The following is a 22,891-nucleotide window of genomic DNA, read 5'->3' as shown; positions in this document are numbered from 1 at the left end:
GCAGAATGACAGAGACATTTTTTTTATTTGTCACAGCAAAAGTAACAAAGGATTTGTTTGCAAAATAAAAACAAAATAAAGCTAAACATTACCCAGATATCAACCTCACCAAACTTAAGAAAAATACAAGTTGATTCAGTGTTTTTTTTTACTCTTTTTTTCTTTCCTTCTTTTAAACACACATTTGAGCTCTTTTTTTTATTTGTTTGATTTGCTGACATTGCCTCTCATCAGGGATAATACAGTTTTACTTCCTCACAGAAACGGCAAGAGGAAGAAGTGGTGCCGAGGTAAACTGGTGACACATAAGTGCAACCGTCCAATAAGAGAAGAGTGGGCAGGAAGCGGACGTGCTGACAGGGAGAGGCAGTGACTACTGACGGCAATGAAAATCAATAGTCAGGACATGGATTAACAATGATATCTAAGGAACCTTTTTTATAAAGAGTGAGTGGACTCAGCAGCCAAAGTCACTCTGATGTCTGAGGTCTGGTCTCTGGAGCAGGTTTGATGAATTACGTGGATACATTTGTCAAGCTTGAACAGAGGTTTTAATAGATTTCAGTTAGCTCTCAGTTTTATTCAGCCTAGTTGTCCAGATAAGTAACAGAATAAGCTTCCAACAACAGGCCCATTGCTTGTAATCTTACAATCAAAAGAAACCTCTCCCCAGCCCCAACACCTTATCTGTACATCTGCATCCATTTATTCAACTGTGAACACGGTCTATGCAATCTGAGAGACTTATTTACACATCTGTCAGTTTTGAAGCGTGCCAGGGTCTTTGTAAGAAGCTTGGTGGGGTGAAGCTATGAATGTTGTCGTGTGTGTGTGTGTGTGTGTGTGTGTGTGTGTGTGTGTGTGTGTGTGTGTGTGTGTGTTTGTGTTAGCGTCCACATTTCTCCTTAAATTCACCCAAAGTGTATCACTCCTTCGTCTCAATCTGCCACTCTCCGGTAGAAGTAGAGGTATCCCAGGTCTTTGGGAGGTTTCTCAGAAGCACAAACCTTCTGATCGTTGAAGATCACCCACCTGTCAAACAAAGATGTCATTAAGATTACAAAGAGCGGCTTGATAGTGGACATGTTGGGCATTTTATCACAAAAACGATAAGGCAGATGGGCTCAAAATATAAAACAATCGGACTTTTTATTGCTAAGGAGGCATAACTCTAATTTTAAATGTGTTTCTATGACAGGTTAATACTTTTCACAGGTTACTTCAGCAGCTCTCTTTGTTCAGTCCAGACCTGGAGTATGGTGCCCCCTGCTGAGGCAACATACAACCAGCTCCTTCATGACAGTAAGAAGGGGTTTTAGATGGCATAAATACTATTTGTGAGACTCCTTATTTAAGAACATCAGTATATCATTTATTTTCTTCAGGAAGTGAGACTTTAAGAGATGTACTTTAAGATTTAAATCTTTCTTTTAAATATGACCCGTTGATGCTTTTAATAGCAATACATCAATTTAAGAGAAAAGAATAGGTAAAAAGAGAAAAAAAACACTTACTGCTGATCCTTCTTGATGTGACAGACGTAGTGGCCGCACATTGTGCTTGTCCCCATATGACTGACAAACGCAAACAGCTCATACTCTGTAGAAAGGAGAAATGAAATCATATGAGGGTGCTTAAAGGTAGATTAGACTTCTTATAGAAGATTTGAATGATGTTGCCATCTTCTAAACACATCCCAGCAGCTTATTTGTTGGGACGAGTTCTGAGGCAAGGATGATTTAAAAAGCCTTCTCATGACTTACTGCCCTGTCCGTCTCTGACGCGGGGCCCCGGGGGAGGGTCCCTGCCACCCTCGCTCTCTGCGGCTGAGCGACCGCCTTCAGACACATCCATGGACTCCAGGTCGTCCAGGTGGGAGAAGATCCAGTCCACAGCCCGGTCCAGGACGTTACTCTGTAGATCACACCAGTTAAAAGAGGAAAAAACAAATGGACTTTCCGGAGTCTTTAGTTTCTGTAGTAGAAGTGTAATATTTTAGTAAGTTATATGGACAAAGACAGCCGATGCCATGTCTTCCAAGGCTGCCCATCAAATCGTAGTAGCATAAAGTCATAATTTATTAGATGGGTGGCACTATTTTTTAACATGGCATTAATGGATGGCAGTTTACTTTTAATGAGTTTGGTTGTGAACGTCGATGAAGAGTTTTCAATACCATTCAAGGTCACCTCTTTGTTGGGAACTTTAACCTAACTGCCAACTGCATTAGTCAACAGGGTCTGTTTCTTTCTGCACATACAAAAACAGGAAGAGCAGAGTATTTTCTCCGCCTCCACACCAGACCGAGCTAATGATGGATCATCAGGAAAGAAGAAAAGCTTTGCTTACCTTGATCATCTTAAGGTGAGGTTGGAGGGTCAACCAAGCTGCTACCTGCAGCTCTTTACCTAACTGGTTTACTAATCAAGTAGCACCTGTTTATGTTTTAAACTAACACTAACCTACACTAAATCAGGTGTCCATAAATGAATGCACTTAATGATTTTCTGTAGGGACGTCTGTAAAAAAGCCATACATGAATTTAAAGATGGTTATAGGGCTTTTCCTCATGGTCTCTTTTTTAACAAAGTGATTCGTCCATAAACACATTGTTCTGATTCTAACTGTTGACATTCATGCAAAAAAAGTAAATGTTGGGTAAACAATGGTAATAATTATGAAGAATCCTAATGATACAGTAATTAACATTTGAGACATACCCCATCCCTGAGTTTCTCGCACAGCTTTGCTCAATAAAACTTTTAGTCAGATCTTGCTCCTTATTTTCTTTGAGACATTAAAGCTCTGGTAAGTCTCCAAGAATCTCAAAATCTTGGCAACATAAGAGTCTGAATTAAGAAAGCAGCAGCTGTGCCTGTTTTGGCACAGTTCTACTTTCAGACAAGTGGCAAGTGAAATTAGTCATATCCCCATCTCCTGCTGGACAGAGATGGATTCTTACCGTGGCTCGCAGTGCTTTGGTTGCCTGATCTCGGCTGAAGCCCATGGAGACAATGGTTGCCAGGTGCTCCTCGGAGAGGCTCTCTGTGGGCGTGGTCCCCGGGCCGGAGCTGCAGCCTGGCAAGACCAGGGGGGCAGAGAAGTCTGCAACCAACCACAAAGAGAACATGAAGAGTGAGTGGAGCAGTCAGACTGATGGATTAATCTGTTTTCTGGTCAATTCCCCCAGCTCTGCACACCTGGGTCATCCATATGGCTCATGATCCAATTCATGGCGGCATCAATTCCAGTGTTCCCAGTGTAGTACACCGCTTTCCTGCAGGCCTCCAGAGGGAATCCCATTTCACATAACTGGGACACTGTGGAGTCATCCAGGACTGGAGCTACGAGAGTGTGAGGAAAAAGTTGAGTTACTTTTGGCCTTTGTGACCTTTGTGTAGTTTACATTTCAATTTGCTTCTTGAATTATAAGAACATTTTAATAAAAAAAAGATAAAAAGGTTTTAAAAAAATTAATAAAATGAAAATAATAATAAACCATCAAATAATAAATTCCAAAACACATAACTCAGACCACAAAATGCAAAAGTAAAAATAAAATGGCAACGGAAGGACGCAGGAAACAGAAAAGGCAGAAAGAAAGAAAAGGAGGAAATAAAGGTGAAAAACTAAGAGCATCAGAGGGGGAGGAAGGCAAAGAGCAGAAAGACAGATAGACTAACACAGCAGTGGGGAGTAGAGCGAGTCGTCCTCCTCGTTGCCATGGAAACCCAGGATACCTTTAACCTCCACGTCTGGTGTCATGAGTGGGGGCGGGGCCACCTCTGGTAAAAGCTCCTCCCCTGGCTGCTGGCCGGTTGCACGCAGTGCGCTCAGATCCAGAGTGTCAGGAACGTCAATGCTCACGTCTGCAAAGAGAAATATCAAATATCATCATAAATCTACCATCAACCTAATCTAAATGTGTTTTTTTGTCACGCCCCCATATCTTGACCTTCTATTACAATTGTTGACAGTATTCTTAGAAAGGCTAGAGTACCCAAGTTGTCCTGGTAGATGGACACTTTTGAGTAAGACATGAGAAAGAGGACTTGTGTTTGCTATACCCACTTCATTGTTTTTCTATATGAAGACATTTTAGACAAAAATATCAAACTCAATATACACCTGCACCTCAGTAACTACTTATGTGACCGGAGGTGTTTTCTAGCAAGGCGGAGGGATTTAAAAGTAGCCCTAGAGTACTTTGTAGGAAGTGTTTTGTTTGATGTTATGTAATTGTCCTCTGACATGCAGTTACATCCCCTCATTCGTGAATGTCTCACTGTTAAAATGCTTTAAATGTGTGCAGTGTTGCTCCTCAGGATGTGTGGGCCTTAACTTAAAAGATCTCCTCTTCCCTCCTGTTATTGGGTGGTGAATACTGGGGACCTGCACCCATTTACAGATCATGCGGAGATGTACTCCTCGGCCTCTGAAAGCTATTTCATCAGGATTCAGTTCATAGCTCTTCTGATGTTGAGTTATGTAAATGTCAAAGGTTGTGGGTCTACCTTCAAGCTTGTGAGTTTACTTTCATGACTCTGTTCTACACAAGACTAACTTGTGTTTGTAACCAATACAAAGGCAACAATAGTGAGACAAATCACACGTTTCAATTCCCCTGAGTGTGCTCTCCCACACTACAAAAAGCACTGCTATTATTTTAGTTTAACCAGTAAAGATAACAGTAGCCCTCGACATCAGTATTGCAATAATAGGTACTGTTCACTTTTGTTTAAAAAGAGCTGAATAAAAATGACAGTGAGCCTCTGCAACATGAATTGTTATTTGTGAATTACAAGTTAAAATACAAAATCCTTTGGGCAATAGCATGGCCTAGAGTTTTACACACAATACTAATTTTGTAGTTAAGCAAGAAAGATTTTCATCTCTCAACCCAAACAACTAATAATATCTTTGCTCACCCAGTTTCTTGGGCACCCAGTCAAGACCAAAGGTGAATTTCTTAATCTGGATGACCAGGTGGTCTGGGAAAGAGGCAAAGCGGGTTGTTCTGGAATGAAATGAGACAAAAGCTCATATTAGTAAATCAGAGATGTATGAACAAAAAAAAAAACACACCACAGATGTACACACCCACAAAAAAAAACATATCCAATGTTAAAATACACAAATACTGTGCCAACATCTTAAGTTTATTTAAAATGTGTCTTCATGTTGGTAGTTAGGGGGGTCTGGGAGACCCCTTTTGAAAATGTTTATCAACAAACATTTCCTTTCCTCTTCTGCATTCTGATTCATTTAAATGCAAAGAATCCCATTCCTGATGAATAAATATTCATAGTTGTGTTGATAAAATGCTCTCAGTGTGTGTGGTTGGTTCATACTTGGTGGCAGTCGTCTTTGCCTGCACAGCTGAGCTCCAGAAGTCTGTGAGGATCTCTGGTTCACTGAGAGCCGCCATGCAAGCTGTGAAGGGGATTTGTGCGCGCACTGTAGGAGCTGATGAGTCCCCCTCCTCACGCCGGCGCTCTGCCTCATGGAGCTCTTCTGTTGGGAAGATAAACAAAAGAAAATTGAGAAACAAAAACTTCACTTCACCACTTTGGTAAGATATCAAAATCAACAGCTGTAAGAATGATAATGTACACACTATAAAAGACATAAATATGTGTTTAGGTTGAGGACACGTTTTTGTGACTGAAAGAGATTTTAAGGAACATGTCAGAGCCCTAATCTAACCAGTGACACAATTTTAGACATGAAGATCATTTTACTGTCTTAAAAACATGTTGCATTAGGTCATCTTCGTCTCTTCAGACACTTTCCAAAAGTAAGTAAAGTACATTCAAGAAAACAAATACTATTTCCTTACTTGGTTATGAAATACTTCTAGTAAACCTAACCACCTAAAACAGCTGATAAAACAAATGAAACTTTGACTACCAGATCACTTGCATTGTCCTTGCTCTATAAATTGCTGCTTTTTTTTTTTTTTAATGTTGTCTGTTATTATTTTTATGACCTTCGATGCACATTGACATTAAACGGTTTGTAGTTCAGTTTAGAAGCTCCCCTTAATGGAAAAGCTTAACGGCTGCCCGGCATGTTGGTCACATAACACTATGCTTACATTAAACATGTGATCATGTCAACCCTTCACCTGTGTTTGTAGCCTGGTCCATCAGCACAGGGAGCTGGACGATGTAATCAACCCGCTGTGTGTACTTGGCTTTTTGTGATTGCTGACACACAATCTTCTCCTCCACCAGGAACCGGAAGGCCTCGGATGGGTTTGAGCCAGAGCGACAGTTCCTCTGTGAATGAAAATCCACGATAAGCCTCGGACAAAACAAACAAAACATAGGAAAAGTAATAGTGTTACTTTACCTCCACCATGTTTATGAAGTGCAACAAAAACTCCTGAGCATCCTGCTGTCGATTGGTTGAGAACTCTGTGTGGCCCCGCCCAACAAGTGCTTTGAACATTCGTGGTGCAATGCCAATTTGGTCTCCCTGGGAAAAAAAACATGAATTCTCTGATTTATCAACAAGACTAATATGAAGTAGACCACACAAGTTATCATCTCTGAGTGCAAATTCCACATGTGCCATGGATCTGATTCAAACCTAATGTTTGTAAATCCACTGTGACACACTTTTTTCTTACCCTGGGTTCAGATGCACCATTCTCATCTCCAGGGTCTGGTGCCGGTTTGGAATACTCTCCTGACAGCAGACCGTAGCCCAGCTTGGCTCTGTAATAAACAAACAAAGCTGACATCATTGAACATCCAACAATAAACCAGAGTCTCACACAGGAGGAGGATTTGGATGTAGGCCTGGATATATTTTTGGCTTTCAAATAAAATAGGGGAGAATCCTTTCCCATCTCTTGTGGGAATCAAAAAATGGTTTAGACAGGAGAACATGTAAAGTTTTTTTTTTTTTTTTCCCCATCAAGGCCTGATACATTTCTGATTTTGAAAAAAAAGAAAGCATCTTTTTGTATTTGCAGTACGAGGCCGATAAGTCTTGGAGACACCAGGGCGAAACAGCGCTGTGTGAGAGGCATGTCATAGTGTGTATGTATGTGAAGCTCCTGCTGCGCTCCTGAAATTCCCGCCGCTATGCAATGTGAAATCACACGCTGGAACATTAAGTTAAAAGGTGTAAGTCAAACCGACCATTTAACTGGATTAATTGCGTACTCAAACTTAAAGACTTGGTTTGCATGGATCAAGGGCTGTGTTCCTGTGTGGTGGTTGGTGTTCCTGTGGGTGTATGGGAATCAGTTTATGTTGGTGTGTGTCAGCACACCCCGTGACGCCCCAACATGAAGACAGCAGAGGAGCAGGAGACAGAAGCTGCAGCTTCACCAAACCAACTTAACACTTAAAAGCAGATTTTTATACATGGATATAATTGTACAAACATTTACCCGCTATGTGTTAGATAGCTCTCTGAAATATACTCACCAAACAGAAAATCTACCAAAATTTGGCACTTGGTGGCAGTTAATTTCGGACCCTGACTGTAATGTTTACAGACACACATTATTTATTTATTTAAAATGCCAATCGCATTCTTTGGGCAGTTATGTAATTGCACATTTTCGCACCGAGATTGAAATTCAATTAATCGTGCAGCAGTAGATATTCCTTACACTCCTCTATCCAGGAGGAGGATAACAAAAGTTATGAAAATCACATTTAAACATGGAACTGCTGTGAGAGAAGTCTGCAGCCTTCTTCTGGCTGACAGCTGATAACCTCAGTATGCCTGTGTGTATTTATGTGGATGGAATATTTGATCTATTATGACTCATCTATGATGACTGCTGATGAATGCGAATGTGAGGATTTATATACTTTTATCAAACACCATTCAGTCATACTTCAACTCAACAATGATTATTGGTTTAAAATTGTAGTACAAGAGCATATCAAACAACCAGACATCATGAGTGGACACTCACACTTGGGTTTTGAAGTCCTGGGTGGGGTCGCTTGGGGCTTCATCAATGATCTTGTCAATGTTAGAAACGTACCTGGAAGGCATGAGTACAAATTTCGGTCATGATGGAATGCTTTAAATTTTTTAATATTTCAAATATAGTTTTTTTTCACTTCTGAGGCTGTGATAGCCTGCTTGTTAGCAATATTTTCATGGCAGTCGGCAACAGCAATTTAACTTTATCTTTTTTCACAGGGAGAAACATGGTCAATAGATCAATTGGGCGGAGCAGGAGGATGAGGGCTTTGAGTTAAAGAGGGTACTGACTTGCTCTGGAAGTCTGGAACGGTGAAGAGCACTTGCATGACCGAGTTGAGGTAGCAGCTGTTGCCCAGGTTCTTCATGCCAGTCAAGCCAGGGCCAAACATGGGCCGGAGGGTGGTCCCTGATTCCTGGATCACCTCCCACTCCCCCACACGCTGGTTCACAGCAATCTCCAGCTCCGTCATCGTTCGCTCGGTCTAAGCGCAGAGAAGTGAAAGGGTAAAGAAAATAAGGAATATAAGGTATAAGCAAAAAGGATTCCGTGTGGCAGCCATCCTATTTAGAACATGTTTTGAGAATGATTAGAATAACTATGCCAATTCGCTGTGGAAATGACAGCAGGAAGATGAAGGCAAGACTAGAGAAAAAGGATCATCACAACATTTAGTGCTGCATGTAGTCTTCTAGTCGACCAAAGCACAATCCCTCCTACCCCTGTCTGTGTAACATCATTATGTGTGCAGCAATACATTAGCAGTGAGAAAAACAACATTACAGAAAACAGTGAGAGGTAGAGAGATCTGCAACTGTGACAACTGTGTCAACTGTGTAAGCGGCACTTTGCATTCGAAAAGAAGCAGGTGGCAAATAAATGAATGGCAGCCGCGAATGAGAGCAGAAACAGGTGTGGAGGACAATAAATTAGACCACAGAAAGTAGGCAGATACAATATGTCTAGAGAATAACTCATAAACAGAGACTGTATCTCTATAATATGTCCATAATAATACTATAACAATACTTAATGAATGTTTTTTGATATTTACATTTACTACAGAACAGACTGTCAATTACTGAGCAAGATGAAAATGTTGTATCCCTTTTCTAACTCCAGGCTCTCTAACACTAAAACTGAATTTTAGGCCAAAGCCTGTTTCTGAAGCAGTGAGACCCATAACAGCCTCGATGTGTGCCGAAAGACAAATACCAATATTTCTAAATTACTTCATCACACTTCAATCCTAAGGCGGAAGGTTGAGCAATAATTCTGCCTATGAGAAGTTGACAGAGAATGACCATAGCAAATCAATGAGGAAATACAGGGAGATTTGATTTGGTAAATGAGAGAAAACAATTAACACAGGACTTACCTTCTCCATGGTCATCATGTTGATGCCAAAATGAGATAAGTGCTCTGGTAACTTTGAATCCAGCACCATGTCATCCTCATCGTAGGAATACACATCTGGACATAAAAAAGTGTTGACATTTTTTGAGCAGCAGCACTAAACTTCAAACAAATGCACATACTGTATATTGTTCAACTATTATATAAATCAGAGATCTACTGTATTCAACATATTATGCCCTCAAAGTCCAGTCCAAAACCCTTCTTGTTGTCCTTTACTGCAAGCAAAAACTGCATGTTTTCTAAAAGTTAGAAACAAGGTCACTGGAGAATTATCAGAAATCCTTTTGTTTCAGCCGAATGGAGCAGAGTGTTGGTGTCTGTGTTTGACTGACAACAGCCATCAGGGGAGAGAGAGAAAATGTCAACTCTGTGGCTCACAAGACTTGGAAAGACAGTTGCTGAGGGCTACGCTGGCATCTAAGTGGACTGAGTTGATGTTTGCATATACTTTTCTGTGCTATTTAATATGATACAGCTGACCAGGGTACTATCCATAAGCCTTCAGCGAGGTGTTAGCAATACATTTTATCTAAAAAATGTTTTATGTATATGTCAGCATTTTTTTTTTTTTTTTTTTAAATCGTACCTGCTCCATCAGGAGTGATGGTACCGAGTTTAACAGCCAGTGGATATCCTGTCTGCTGGAAGTGGAGAAGGGCGTGGTTGTTGCCCCCAGAGCCATCAAAATACCTGCGACCGCACAGGACTTTGCCATCGGTCAGGTTCATCCAAATGTTTTCCTGGAGGTCACAAACGTCACACCGCCAGCCACTATGACATAGAAAATGCAAGAAACACAAACTGTTAACAGCTATCTTTTTTCAAAAATAAAAAAAATATACACAGTAGAATTAATTACGGGTGGAACTATATCAATATGGATGAATAGATGTAATGCTAAAGCACTATTGTCTTGAAATCTTCTTCACTTCAATTACTAGACCTCTGCAGCAGGACACAAAGACAGTTCTTCTATCGGGAACTTTTTGATTGGTTTATTTAAGGGACAGCTGTGATCAAATTACACACCTGGGAGGGATCTTGACTCCGTTGTCAAGCTGTTTAAGGTCAGCAGCATGTCTAGACTCCTGTCTCACCTCTCCATCCCACTGCTGAACTTGTAAGGTATGAGAAACTGAGTCTGCTGTCATGATACCAGCCATCGACAGGGACACCTTGGTGGGAGGCAAATGAATCAACAGGAAAAATGAGTCCTCACTTGCAGCTCACAACAAGACTTCTCGATTACTTGACTGCTGAAGGTAACAAAACCAACACTGAGTGTATGCCTATATATATGTATGTGCCCCAATAAACTCTATTATAAAGGAATATATATATATATATATATATATATATATACATATATGAGGAATAGATTGCCATATTCACAGTGCACCAAACACTTTTACTACAGCCTTGTTTTGTTAAGTATTTACTTACGACGAAAAGCATTACATTATTTAAAGAATAAAAAAATTACAATGTGATATTTGTTGTGTTAAAACTGCCCCTGTCTCTTATATTTAAGGGCAGTAAAAGTTCAAGTGACCAACCTGGCAGAACCCTCACAGAACAATAACATATCTTTTGCCAGAAAAACACACACAAACCAATTTCTTACCCGCTCTTTCACAACATCCGGCATGGTAGCAAGGTCATCTGATGTGATTTCCTGTCTGTCAGGTAAAATGACCACCTTGACATCCTCCTCATACTGCTCCTGCTCCACATCGAAACCTCCTTCAATCCCTGAACAGACCAGAAACAAGAGGGGAGGTGTACAATTCTACAATTCACTTAGCAGACGCTTTTATCCAAAGCGACGTACATCAGAGAGTAAGTACAACACAAGCAAGGATCTAGAAAAAAGGGGAACAATGTCAGTAAGAGCGAACGATCAGCTTTGAGTCTGATTGGACACACAGGTGCTGACAGGAAGTGACCAGAGGCAAAGCACAACATTGACGGCAGTTCTTGAGAGCTCTAATCAGTATAGAAACCATCTTATAAGTCATCGTTATCAAACAAAAACCAATCGTCACAACCATCATCATCAATAATATGAAGACCATCATCATTAAGTTAGAAGGTATTCATGAAAGAGCTGGGTCTTTGGCTTTTTCTGGAAGGTGCGGAGGGACTCGGGTCAGTCTCTGGAAAAGAAAACTGTATACTCTGTGTTTATATATGTATTCTGTCTGAAACTCACCTATAGCCAATCTGGTGGGCTTTTTCTTCGGCGGGTGCCCAGATCCAGAGTTATTGTCGTCCTCCTTCTATAAAAAAAAAAAATGTAATAGGATATATTAAGAGTGGTTCACATGGCATGTTAAGGGGTGGGGCGGGTATATGTGACCATGAGAAATTGGCTACAGACTTAAAAATAAAATAAAAAATGTGTAAAATGAATGAATCACCTTAGCCTTTCGAGTCCTGGTGATGTGGAAGTAAGCTCTCTGGCCAGTCCGAGCATGGTGCCTGTCCACATACTGACTCCCAAAGCCCAGGAAACTGTTCATGCACACATACAGGCCTCCTTCACTCTCCTGTAAAGATTAATATCACAGCAAGTCTTTTATCTCTCTCTCTCTCTCTCTCTACACCATGACATGACACTGGGAAGTGCAAGGTGGAGGCAATGTGGATGTTTTAACCAACATCACCTGTCATGTTGTAGCCGGCTGATGGATGCAAATCAGCTTAAATATTGTTTTAATGTGGACATGCAAAAACATTCAAATTCAACTTCAAAGTATGCGCACGCTTTGATAATCTACACACAGAAAAGTCCTGCAAAAATAACCACAGTTGCGGAAAAGAAAACAAAGTTAGCATCCTTGGTTGGTTTGACAACAACACATTTCTCACCAGCGCAGCTAGCTTACAAAGCTACAGGAGCTAAAGTTTCCATTACAGTGCAATATTAGCTTAGCTTCCGAGCTAGCGTGCTAGTTAGTTGAAACATCCAAAAAGGAAGCCAGCGCGTTAAAGTAATAAAACATTATACGAGGCAAAGGCGAGAGAGAGGAGTGTGCAGTTACGCGGAAAGGAACAACAATGTGTGTGTTTGACGTGTGATTTGTGTAAAAGGGAGAATAAGCTCACCGGCGAGGAAAATGACAAGGCGCATTCGTCTTTGTGGACTCGGTCCCCGGGCTTCGGAACCCGAATTGTGGACAAAACCGACATCAAAACCTCCCCAACATCTGCCATGACAAGCTAGCTGGTTCCGCCTTTCAGTGGGACACTTGCTGTTTTTTTGTGTTTGGACCCCCCCAGCCTCTTATTTCCCCGGCACCAAGCGTGTCCGTCGTTTAGCCGTGTGCTGCTTGTCTGTGTGTTGCTGAATGAATCATGAGACGAGAGGAGGCCGAGCGATGGGGCTGCGGCTCGGTACCGTAATCTCTACAATATACACAATAAATACATTTATTTAGTGCACAGATAAAACATACAACTTCAGTTACACGTGTCCATTTTCTCATGAAATCCTAACATGTCATTTTATCACACAGCTACACATCCATATCCATACATGCATTATAACCACACAGTCCTTTCCTTCATACCTGCATTACATAGACATAGACTTACATACATGCATTATAACCACACAGTCCTTTCCTTCATACCTGCATTATATTAGACTTACATACATGCATTATAACCACACAGTCCTTTCCTTCATACCTGCATTATATTAGACTTACATACATGCATATAACCACACAGCCTTTCCTTCATACCTGCATTATATTAGACTTACATACATGCATTATAACCACACAGTCCTTTCCTTCATACCTGCATTATATTAGACTTACATACATGCATTATAACCACACAGCCTTTCCTTCATACCTACATTAGATAGACATAGACTTACATACATGCATTATAACCACACAGCCTTTCCTTCATACCTACATTAGATAGACATAGACTTACATACATGCATATAACCACACAGTCCTTTCCTTCATACCTGCATTAGATTAGACTTACATACATGCATATAACCACACATATGGCAGCCTTCACATCGTTTTTCAATCCTTTTTCCTTGATTGATTAACAACTTCTGCTAACATACTGGTAATTTGCTATACAATAGACAAGTGCATTTAAAGTAAAATAAGACAAGACAAGAAACAGACAAGAAAGCTCAAAATACACATTAAACAGAATAGATAAGATAAATTAAATTAAATAAAAATAAAAATAAAAACAGGGGGGTGTATACAGTACAAAATGAATGATGAAGATAACTGGGGGGAATTGAGAATTGAGAATTGAGACAGTATTTGCAGAGAATGACAAGATAAAGTGACAAGTGATGATTAAAGTGACTTGGTATGATAAATAGCAGCAAGTAATGTAAAACAGCAGAGAAGAGAGGCAGTGTTGTACCACAGTAATGCAGAGTGCAGTTAAATAATATAATGTAGTATAATATAATATAATATAGTGCAATATGAACAATATAGTGTAATATAATGAAATGTTATATTAAGCGGTGACTAGAGCCCAGGCATTATCTGCATCACTGGGGCCCATCTTACATCAATTTTGTTTGTTTTCAGCTGTAATCTGGCTGTGATTTTTTCCATGATGAAAACATTTTTTAATCTTTGTCTCCACTGATTTATGTTGGGAGGCTGTGGTTTCAGCCAGGATGTTGTTATTGTTTTCTTTGCTATTAATAGTAAAATTCTAATCAAGGAAATCAAAAGTCTCTGTCCATGTTGATATCAGGAGCTATACCTAAAATAAAGAGTGAAGGATCCAAGATTAGATTGATGCCCAGAACCTGACTTATTTCTTTTTGTACATTTTTCCAAAAGTCTACAACTTTTGGGCAGTCCCAAAAAATGTGTGTAAAATCCACATCCCCTCCAGCACAACTCAGAAGTACAGCTGTATTTTGAGGTGATGGATGGAGTGTTAAAGTATCGCATTTTGACTTTCCAGTCAAACTCCCTCCACATTGGACTGCTTGTTAATTTATGAACACTGTGATTTTGTTAATACAGTAAATTAACAATCGAATCACAATAACTTAACCAAAGTCACAGCTTCGACTATTTCTAAATGTGGGTAGTCGATTTATTTATATTGTTACTTAATTTACATGTTCAGTAACATTTAATCTATAACATATCGACCCAGTTTATTAGAATATTTACGGTAGTGGGTTCCTCTAGCGGTGAAATGGGCGTACTGCAACACGAATTGGTGAATGTTGGTGGAGTCCACACACATCACACAATCTAATTTAACAAGCTCAAAAGTCAAGAAGTTACCAGTGTCTCATTTTAAATAGACGATATAATCAGTCGTTGACCAGAAGCATTTTATTAATACATAAAGTGAAAAACAGCGCTTCTACTTTACTCAAACAGGAGGAACTAACCCTAACCCCGGATGGCACTCTCCTTCGTTCCCTGAATATTTCCCCCTAGTCCCTCCTCTTCTTCAAACTCCGTCTCCTCCACAGTGTTTGGTTGTGGGACCATGGCGCTCAACTGCAACCATTTCACTGCATACGTGGCGTTTACTTTGTTTTTTGCAACAATACTTGATTTCGCCTTTGCAGCCTCAGGTCGTGGCAGCTCTCACGTCTTGTCGCTTCTGCAGCCGTATGATTATTTGTATTACAGTGGGGTACGTTCATATTTTGGTGAGGAGTGGGTGAGGGCTGCGGAGCTGCTGGAGAAATCCATCGTCGCCAAAGAATCACTGTCCAGGGTCCGCAGGCAGTGTCATGAAGACTGTGTGTCAGCAGGGGAAGAGGCTCTTGATAAGCTAAGTAAGTCGTGATTTATAATCAAATGTTGTGATTTTTACTGGGTGTGTCCTACGGGGGAACGGCACGTTTCATATTATGGCCTGGTGCAACAATTCCTCAAGCTACATAAACAATGAATGAATTCACGTTACAAGACAAACCAGTTGTAAACAGTCACACTTGACTTTTCTAAACTCACCATAGACTATGATTGTGGTTCCCAATCTGGTTGCCATATACCCTTTGATGGCATGTTTACAAGTGAACCCTTAAATCATTGCCATAAGGTGTGCAGTCATTCATCGAGAGTGTTTTTTTTTCTTATTTCTCAAATTGAGGTGCAGACTGAGGTGAAACCATCAGCATTTACAGTGAAAGGGTTAAAGCAACATTTTGTGCAACCTAAAAGTATTTTACTTTCTTTTAATCTCTTGTATTATCCTGTAATCCATCAGGTTGATCCTGTGATGTTTGTAGTTCTCCCAACAACAAATTTGTAACTACTGACCCTTGACAAATATTTTTATTTATCAATTTGTGTACTCGTAAAAAACTAATTACCGGTACACCAGACATCATGCTTTGGATCATGGTTAATATTAGTGTGAAACTACCTGGCTGTGAACTCACAGGCAGCTTTGCTGACTCTCAGGTCCTGAGTGTTTGGCCCAAATATGCAACTGTCCCACTGTCTGATTTAGAAAAACACAAATACGATGAAGGGAAGTTACTTAATACCTCATACTTTGAATGAATTTATAAATTGTTATGGTCACTAGTCAAAAGCTTTAAAACACAGGATGCTCAGTACTGCACTTGTTTGTTATTTTGAATTTGTTATTTTGTTTAACTTACAGACAATGCTTTAGTGTCATATTTCACTTTCAAAAACTCCTTCATTGTTTTCTGTGCTGTTAGACTCTGAAAAGGGGAGTCTGTGGGACCTCTGGGCCTTGGACTGGGTGCAGCAGAGAGCTGAATGTTTGAGGTTCTGCATCGGACGCTCAGTCACACCTGCAGGACAGCTTCCTGTTTCTGCAGACATAGAGTATGAATTCGGTAGTCGCAACCCTTACAACTTCCTGCAAGTCACATACTACAAGGTAAGCTAATCTTCTGGAAGCCTTGAAGGTTTAAAAGAACATTTAATAATGTCTTGATCTTGCTGATGGACATACACTTCATGTTATTTCAAATAAGCAATTGGGGCGAACAGCTGAATACTTATCCTGTCGTTCTCCAACTCTAATTTGAATTCAGCTCACAAATGTTTACTTTTGACAAACTTATTTCACATTTTTCAATCTCTGCATGTCAGTTGGAAAAGTTGCAGAAGGCGGCATCAGCAGCTCATACATACTTTGTGGCTAACCCTAATCACCTGGAGATGAGGAACAACATCGAGAAGTACAGACGGATGGAAGGAGTGTCCGAGGACGCCTTCCAGGACAGAGAGATAGAGAATGAGAAACACTGGGTGAGCAGCAGGGGATAAAGTCAGTACATAGGCTACTAAATGTTTACTATTTATTAGAAAAGGGGTTTAACATCTCAATTTTGTGTTTCAAATGATCAATATCCAAAGGCTCAAAGTTGTGCAATCCATTTGGGAAAGCAGTGCTTAAAACTGATTATGTTGACCGCTCAGGAGAAGCATTTAAAAAGAAATGAGTTTACAGAGACAGCCACGGCCTGGGGGACTGAATTCCTCTTGCTTATGTTCACTTTCTCTCAACCTACCACTGAATCAAAGCTTGTTGTAACCCATTGACATCTTCTGCCTGAGCCACACATTTTTTTTATTCAGTAGCAATTTCCTTCACATGATTAGGCTTGTTTGAAATAGGCATAAAGGGCTCATGTAGGCATGTAACCATGCGACGAAAGTTTTCAAAAACTGTACTTTTATTTTCTTATATTAATAAAGCTAGGCTAGCAAAAAAAAAAATTCTTGAAAGTTTTTTTTTTCTCTCTTCCAACTCAGGTTCTGTATGATTCTGCAGTTCAGCATGAGGCCTCCTCTGACTGGGTGCAGACTGCAGAAAGATGGAAAGCGTGTGTGAATGAAACACTGCGTCAGATGGAGGAGTGCAGGGTGCAATGTGAGGTAGCCTCCCAGCGGCTGCCAGAGGACAGGGGAGTTGACGGTGTTTTCGAGCAGGCCGCAGGTACAAAACAACAGTCGGAGCTTGACATGTTTGCAGCAACAAAAAAAAAAAAAGTGCCTAAAGTTGTTTTTCTGTCTAGCTCTCTCCCTCTCCCTGCTGTCATGCCGACAGTCCTGTGTAACTCAGATAGCCACAAGACCTGGGAGGATTTCTGCACAGGAGGATTTCCTGCCCTCACAGCTGGAGCACATGCATATTGCACAGTTTAAAGGTCTGCGGTTGGAGATTAAACTGTACATTATTCAGGAATTTTCAATATAATGACACAATGTATGTGTTTCTTCAGCTCAGTTTTAACCCACTTTCATTTTGAACCATTGGTTACAACTTTTCCTTTGTTTTGTTTCCCTTCTTTCCCCCAGCTGGTGATATTAGTGGAGCAGTGCAGACTCTACGCTCTCTTCTCCTGTTCTACCCCACTGACAAGGAATCATTAGACAACTTGCAGCTCTACTTTGAGACACTAGGTGGAGACACAGAGTCACAGGGCACACAGCCTGCTCAGGTACCTGACATTACATTCAAATTAAAATTACAAATTTGTTTGTTATTATCTCAGTTTCTCTTTCTGTTTTCACTCATCAAGAATTAAACTCACTCTTTTGTTCTACCTGACTTCATTTTGTGTGGTTTTTTTTTATACAGGAGTTTGTCACGTATGTCAGTCGCTCTCTGCAGGAGAAAAAGCTTCTGTATTTTGGTATGGAGAACCTTGACTTCAGGTTCACTGACCCAGTAAGTACTCAGGCAAAATCACTATTTCCATGTCAAATGTTGAATTAAAAAATTGAACGTTTGCCCTCCATTCAGGATCTCTGGACTCCAGAAGACGTTGTACCAGAATCAATGAGGGGTGTTTGGAAGTGAGATAAACAGAAGAAAATCCATTCTGAGTAAAAAGTTTTTCCAATATGAAGTAATCTAAGTGTTGTTTATGTTTCAATTTCAGAGCTGAAAAAGAGAAAATTAATGAGAAAACAAAAGAGGAAGAGAAGAAGGAGGTAGTGGATGACAGTGGATTTTATGCAGGTAGGATTAGTTTATCCGCTTGATGCAGTTAAGAATTGACCAGTTTCCCCACTAATCCTTCCTCATTCACTGTCTCTCCAGGTGGTCCAGTCCCTCAGGTGGGCGTGACCATCACTATGGACGACGAGGTTCTGAATGGAACCAACCGCGTAGTGCTGGATGGAGTCATGACTGAGAAGGAGTGTGACAAGATAATGCAGTTAGCATCTGTAAGTTTACATTTGTTCAAAGTCTTGCCTTTTCAGATCAGTTCCCTCTCTGACGTACAAATCAATCTCTTCGCCTACAGGCTGCAGCTTTGGCTGGAGATGGTTATCAAGGCCGAAGATCTCCGCACACGCCTCATGAGACGTTTGAAGGCCTTACGGTCCTCAGGGCGGTGAAGGTGGGTGAGGAGGAGACAATGAAGGAAGAAGAAAAAGATTTGACTCGAGCAGCAATAACGAAAAAATATTAATTTATTATTTGTCATCCCGCATATAAATTGGCAAATATTTAGATTTTTAAATCATTTTTAAGTACATTCTAAAAGAAGAAATAGATACATCTCTCTGGTTCTTGCTTCTGAAATGGGAATTATTTTTAGTGTCTTTAATCATCTCTGCCAGTTAAAAAATACATATTTTGGGTTGTTGACAAAAAGGGACATTTTAAGATATTATTTTTGGCTTCGGAAAATAGTGATCAATGTTTTCACCATTTCTGACATCATTTAGACCAAACAGGTAACATATTATTTGAAGAAATAACCATCAAATTATTCAACAATGAAAAAGGTAGTTTTAACTCTGAATTAACAGCTCCTAAAGTTTGTTAACCTGCTGAATTATTTAAAAAAATAACGTTATTATCTTGCTGTTCAGTGGTGATCTCATGATCTCTAATGAGGATTTGTGTTATGTGGTCATGTTCTTTTTGCAGTTGTCTCAGGATGGCTTGGTGAACCAATCAGATGCAAAGCTGTTATACGAGCTGGGCGAGAGAGTGAGAACTCTGCTTCACTCGTACTTCAGGAGCCCCTCAGGACTCTTCGTCTCTTTCACACACCTGGTCTGCCGCAGTGCTGTCGCAGGTAAAGCAACCATTATTCAAATCCCTCAGGAGCGGGAATCATTATCACTCTATGTAAAAATGCAAAAAGGGCTGATCACGAGGAGAAAAAAAAAAAACCTACTGTGAGGTTTCACAGACTTCTTCACTGTCAACATGTCCGTCAGAGAAGTCATGTGTTTGATTGTCTATGGCCTCAGGTGACCAGGAGGGCAGGCTGGACCTGTCTCATCCTGTCCATGTTGACAACTGTCTCCTCGAGCCAGAGACCAAGCAGTGCTGGAGGGAACCACCAGCCTTCACACACAGAGAACTCAGGTACACAAACATAATCACTATCAGTCAGGGAAAGCAGGAAAACACAGCATCCTAACAGAGTGTTTGCTGAACTTGCTTACAATATATTATATATCAATATGGTTATTTATTATTTCATCCACAGTGCCATTCTCTACCTGAATGACAACTTTGATGGTGGAGAGTTGTTTTTCACTAACATGGACGCAAAGACAGTAACAGTAAGTTACTTTTAAACCTTAGACTGAGGTTTTATCTGAGATCACTTCATTTAAACCTGCTAAAGGCAACTTGAACCCCCATGTCCCCAGGCTCGAGTAAAACCCAGCTGCGGGAGACTGGTTGGCTTCTCCTCAGGTCCAGTAAACCCTCACGGTGTGACAGCGGTGACCAGAGGCCGGCGGTGCGCTCTGGCCCTCTGGTTCACAACGGAGAAGCTCTACAGGGACATGGTGAGTATTAGTGATGAGAACCATTGTTCAACCTTCACCTCAGGTCTGACCTGTCTCCTGCAGTCATCGAAGTGTGGCTGTCGTGACAACAGTGTTGGATAACAAGGCCAACTGCAGTGAAATGCAAATCTGCATGTTGTTGTCAGTCTGGGTTCAAACTACGTCAGTTTACTATATATTGAATGTATATCTGCAAGGAACCATTCAGTAGCCCTTTTAATTTGTGAAAAAATAAGGATTTTTAAAAACAATAATGTGGTATATTTCAATTTCAATTCAAAATTTTTAAATATGATTTTTGGAGCAAAAAGGATTATGAACCGTTTTGCAAGAATAAATTAAACATAAGTGTCTCCTCCGATCAAGTAGTGGCTTATTTGTTCAGTTAAAAATAATCTTAAAAGAGTTCCTCTAACGTGCCCAGTTTAGTAATGGCTAACATTTGCATGGTGCACACATCGCAGTCTGTATCATGGAAAAGATCTTATCTTGTATGATAAATACTGGAGCTGCACAATTTACAGCAATTTAAGCGTCACGATATTCGCATTCACAATGAACTCATTTAAAACATCTCAATTTAACGCTTCAAACGAGAACAAAATATTTTGTGTTATCAAGCAACACTTTTTCCACTCAGCATGTGTACATTTAAGCTACTGGATGGAGGCCTGGGTGTGTAATGGCCATCCTTTCACAGCATTATGATGCAGTTAAAATAAAACATGAAGAACAACATACAGAAATATGAACTGCAAGTTCAAGCTAAAATGAACTCTTTAATTTATGTTTGCTTATCTCAAATGTTATTGTCATTGTAATATTGAACAATGTCATTGCACATTGCTGATCCGTCTCAATTAGCAATACCTTATGGTGTTTAGTGTCGGCAAATACACAGGTATTGCTGAACCATATATGTGAACCAACTCAGTCAGTTGACTAACTATATCAATGTTGCTCTTGGGCAGTGGTGTAGTGGTGCCTAAAGAAGTGGGTACACTCTTAACCTCCATCCCCTCCTTTCATGTGGCCCTTCCAGTAGAGAATAAACGGCCTCTGTTGTGAATCTTTGTAAAAGTAAAAAACAGTGACATTTTGAATTTTTAGTTAGTGTGTATTGGCCTTTTAGAGGCAGAGTAGGGAAAATCATCCCTTCACCACCTTAAGCAAAAAATTGCAGCATACCATGGATATTGTCACTCGATCATTGGTGTGAATCAGAGGAGATTTAGAAGTGGGTATACCTGAAGGAGACTGAAAAAAGATATATACTTCATAAACCTGCGTATACCCTGAACTACACCACTGCTCTTGGGCTTCTACATTATATTGTCATACTATTTTATTAAAGATATCACCAATGGGGCCCACCTAAAGGAGACACAGTCTCACGTCCTTGTTGTTTTATCACCTACCACAGGAAGATGAAAATGAACCGGCTTCCAAAAAAATGAGACAAATATTAGAATTAGAGAAGAGCTGACTCTTTATTTGAACAATTGTAATCAGTCACTTCAGAACTTGCCTTTCATGTTACAGGAGCTGCTGAAGAACCCAAACCTGTATCCGTCATTACTATGCTTTTGTATTCGTCCCGCAGGAACGAGAGAAGGCGGAGGACATGTGGGCTGCAGACGGACAGAGCGTGGTGAAAAAGGAGGAGGAAAAGACAGAGGGCACCGCCGGCAGGAACGCGCGGAGCCAAGCATCGAAGGAAAGAGGCAAAGGGGGGAGAGGAAGGGTGACGGGGGGGAAAGATGAGCTGTGAGAACATATCCAGACTGACTGAAACTCCCCAAACTGGACTACATTCTCATCTGTGTCCACTCCCATAATAGGACCATTACACTCTCCCACCATGAACACCATGAACTTTTTTTTTTCTCCTTTTTTTTTCTCCACACAGACATTCATATTGCTGCCTCTTTTATGTAAAGCTGCTTGCACAAGTATATACATAGAATATTTATACTGTACATGAAGAAGATAAGCGGGGGAAACACTGTCATTTCCTCTCTCTAATGTCAATGTGTGTTTAAGCAGCTTTATGGACCAATATCACTTCCTTAAAAAAGTAAGAGATCAAAAGAACAAATAAATGTGACTCTTTAACAGTTTCTCATTAGTACTTTGTAGTATTTCTACATTAATAAGAGACCTTAAGTACTTAAGTGACAAAGAGAGGTCAGAAAAGGGGCAGAAAAGAGTAAGGAAGGATGTGTAATCTGTTAAGTGATCAACATACACACTCTCCGGCTGGCTCAAACTAAAAAAAAAAAACGTCACTGTGTTCATGTCTTTTAATAGTGTAAGCACGTGATAAGTTATGCAATTAGACAGTGATGCAGCTCTAGGAAACGTAGTTACCTTTATGCAACAACATGAGAAACTACAGTTCAAGGCAGAAAAGAGAGACGCGTGAACAGAGAAAGAGAGACAGAGGGAGGTGGGGAGGGGGGGTATGGAGAGGTGCACAGGAGGGAAAAAGGATAGAAATAGAGAGATTATTGTTAATCCCTCATAAATGAGAGCATTTGTTTACGAAGCTTAAAAAATCTCCCATTTAGAATATGGAATATTAATCCAGCAGGAGATCATTTAATCATTCACGTCGGTCGGAGCGACACTCCCATTTTATCCTCCCCATTAAAACCAGTGTCTCCTTTTAGTCCCCTACTCTGCTTCCGTGCAGTACATTAGGTACAGAGTCAAGTACTGTTTATGG

General features: G+C 40.3%; 2 protein-coding genes across 3 annotated transcripts; one reads left to right on the top strand and one right to left on the bottom strand.

Annotated features, from left to right (window-relative positions):
* Positions 1-6: 6 nt before the first annotated feature.
* usp5 (ubiquitin specific peptidase 5 (isopeptidase T)) lies at positions 7-12,730 on the bottom strand. 2 transcript variants are annotated; one of them, XM_020649101.3, is made up of 20 exons: positions 12,485-12,730; positions 11,797-11,925; positions 11,589-11,655; positions 11,001-11,128; positions 10,406-10,551; positions 9,963-10,147; positions 9,336-9,430; positions 8,248-8,441; positions 7,943-8,014; positions 6,635-6,722; positions 6,355-6,480; positions 6,128-6,281; positions 5,352-5,514; positions 4,929-5,017; positions 3,684-3,869; positions 3,201-3,344; positions 2,963-3,105; positions 1,764-1,914; positions 1,515-1,599; positions 7-1,032 (listed from the first exon to the last, which is right to left on the bottom strand). In XM_020649101.3, the coding sequence occupies exons 1-20, from the start codon at positions 12,590-12,592 to the stop codon at positions 939-941; spliced, it is 2,547 nt and encodes an 848-aa protein (XP_020504757.1). In that variant the 5' UTR covers positions 12,593-12,730; the 3' UTR covers positions 7-938. The 2 variants fall into 2 exon arrangements, with proteins under 2 accessions (XP_020504757.1, XP_020504759.1); XM_020649103.3 differs by having other exon boundaries at positions 3,741-3,869; positions 12,485-12,729.
* A 2,114-nt stretch (positions 12,731-14,844) lies between these two features.
* On the top strand, positions 14,845-22,283 carry p3h3 (prolyl 3-hydroxylase 3). Its single transcript, XM_020649122.3, has 16 exons — positions 14,845-15,188; positions 16,086-16,270; positions 16,486-16,644; positions 17,152-17,335; positions 17,415-17,546; positions 17,698-17,840; positions 17,981-18,070; positions 18,146-18,198; positions 18,285-18,364; positions 18,446-18,573; positions 18,654-18,749; positions 19,286-19,436; positions 19,615-19,732; positions 19,857-19,932; positions 20,023-20,163; positions 21,767-22,283. The coding sequence occupies exons 1-16, from the start codon at positions 14,894-14,896 to the stop codon at positions 21,932-21,934; spliced, it is 2,199 nt and encodes a 732-aa protein (XP_020504778.2). The 5' UTR covers positions 14,845-14,893; the 3' UTR covers positions 21,935-22,283.
* Positions 22,284-22,891: the final 608 nt, after the last annotated feature.

The sequence above is a fragment of the Labrus bergylta genome, chromosome 8 (assembly GCF_963930695.1).
Source record: "Labrus bergylta chromosome 8, fLabBer1.1, whole genome shotgun sequence".
Classification (NCBI taxonomy): Eukaryota; Metazoa; Chordata; class Actinopteri; order Labriformes; family Labridae; genus Labrus; species Labrus bergylta.
Note: the sequence above shows the minus strand (reverse complement) of the source record. Positions and strands in the feature narration are given on the sequence as shown.

Excerpts from the sequence above, each read along its gene's own strand:
- usp5 (XM_020649101.3), bottom strand. The coding sequence starts at position 12,592 with ATGGCAGATGTTGGGGAGGTTTTGATGTCGGTTTTGTCCACAATTCGG. Across the intron at positions 6,723-7,942 it reads CAGGACTTCAAAACCCAAGT|AGCCAAGCTGGGCTACGGTC; the intron begins GTGAGTGTCCAC and ends TGTTTATTACAG. Across the intron at positions 1,600-1,763 it reads CGTCAGAGACGGACAGGGCA|AGTATGAGCTGTTTGCGTTT; the intron begins GTAAGTCATGAG and ends TCCTTTCTACAG.
- p3h3 (XM_020649122.3), top strand. The coding sequence starts at position 14,894 with ATGGCGCTCAACTGCAACCATTTCACTGCATACGTGGCGTTTACTTTG. Across the intron at positions 18,199-18,284 it reads TCAATGAGGGGTGTTTGGAA|AGCTGAAAAAGAGAAAATTA; the intron begins GTGAGATAAACA and ends TTTCAATTTCAG. Across the intron at positions 18,750-19,285 it reads CGGTCCTCAGGGCGGTGAAG|TTGTCTCAGGATGGCTTGGT; the intron begins GTGGGTGAGGAG and ends TTCTTTTTGCAG.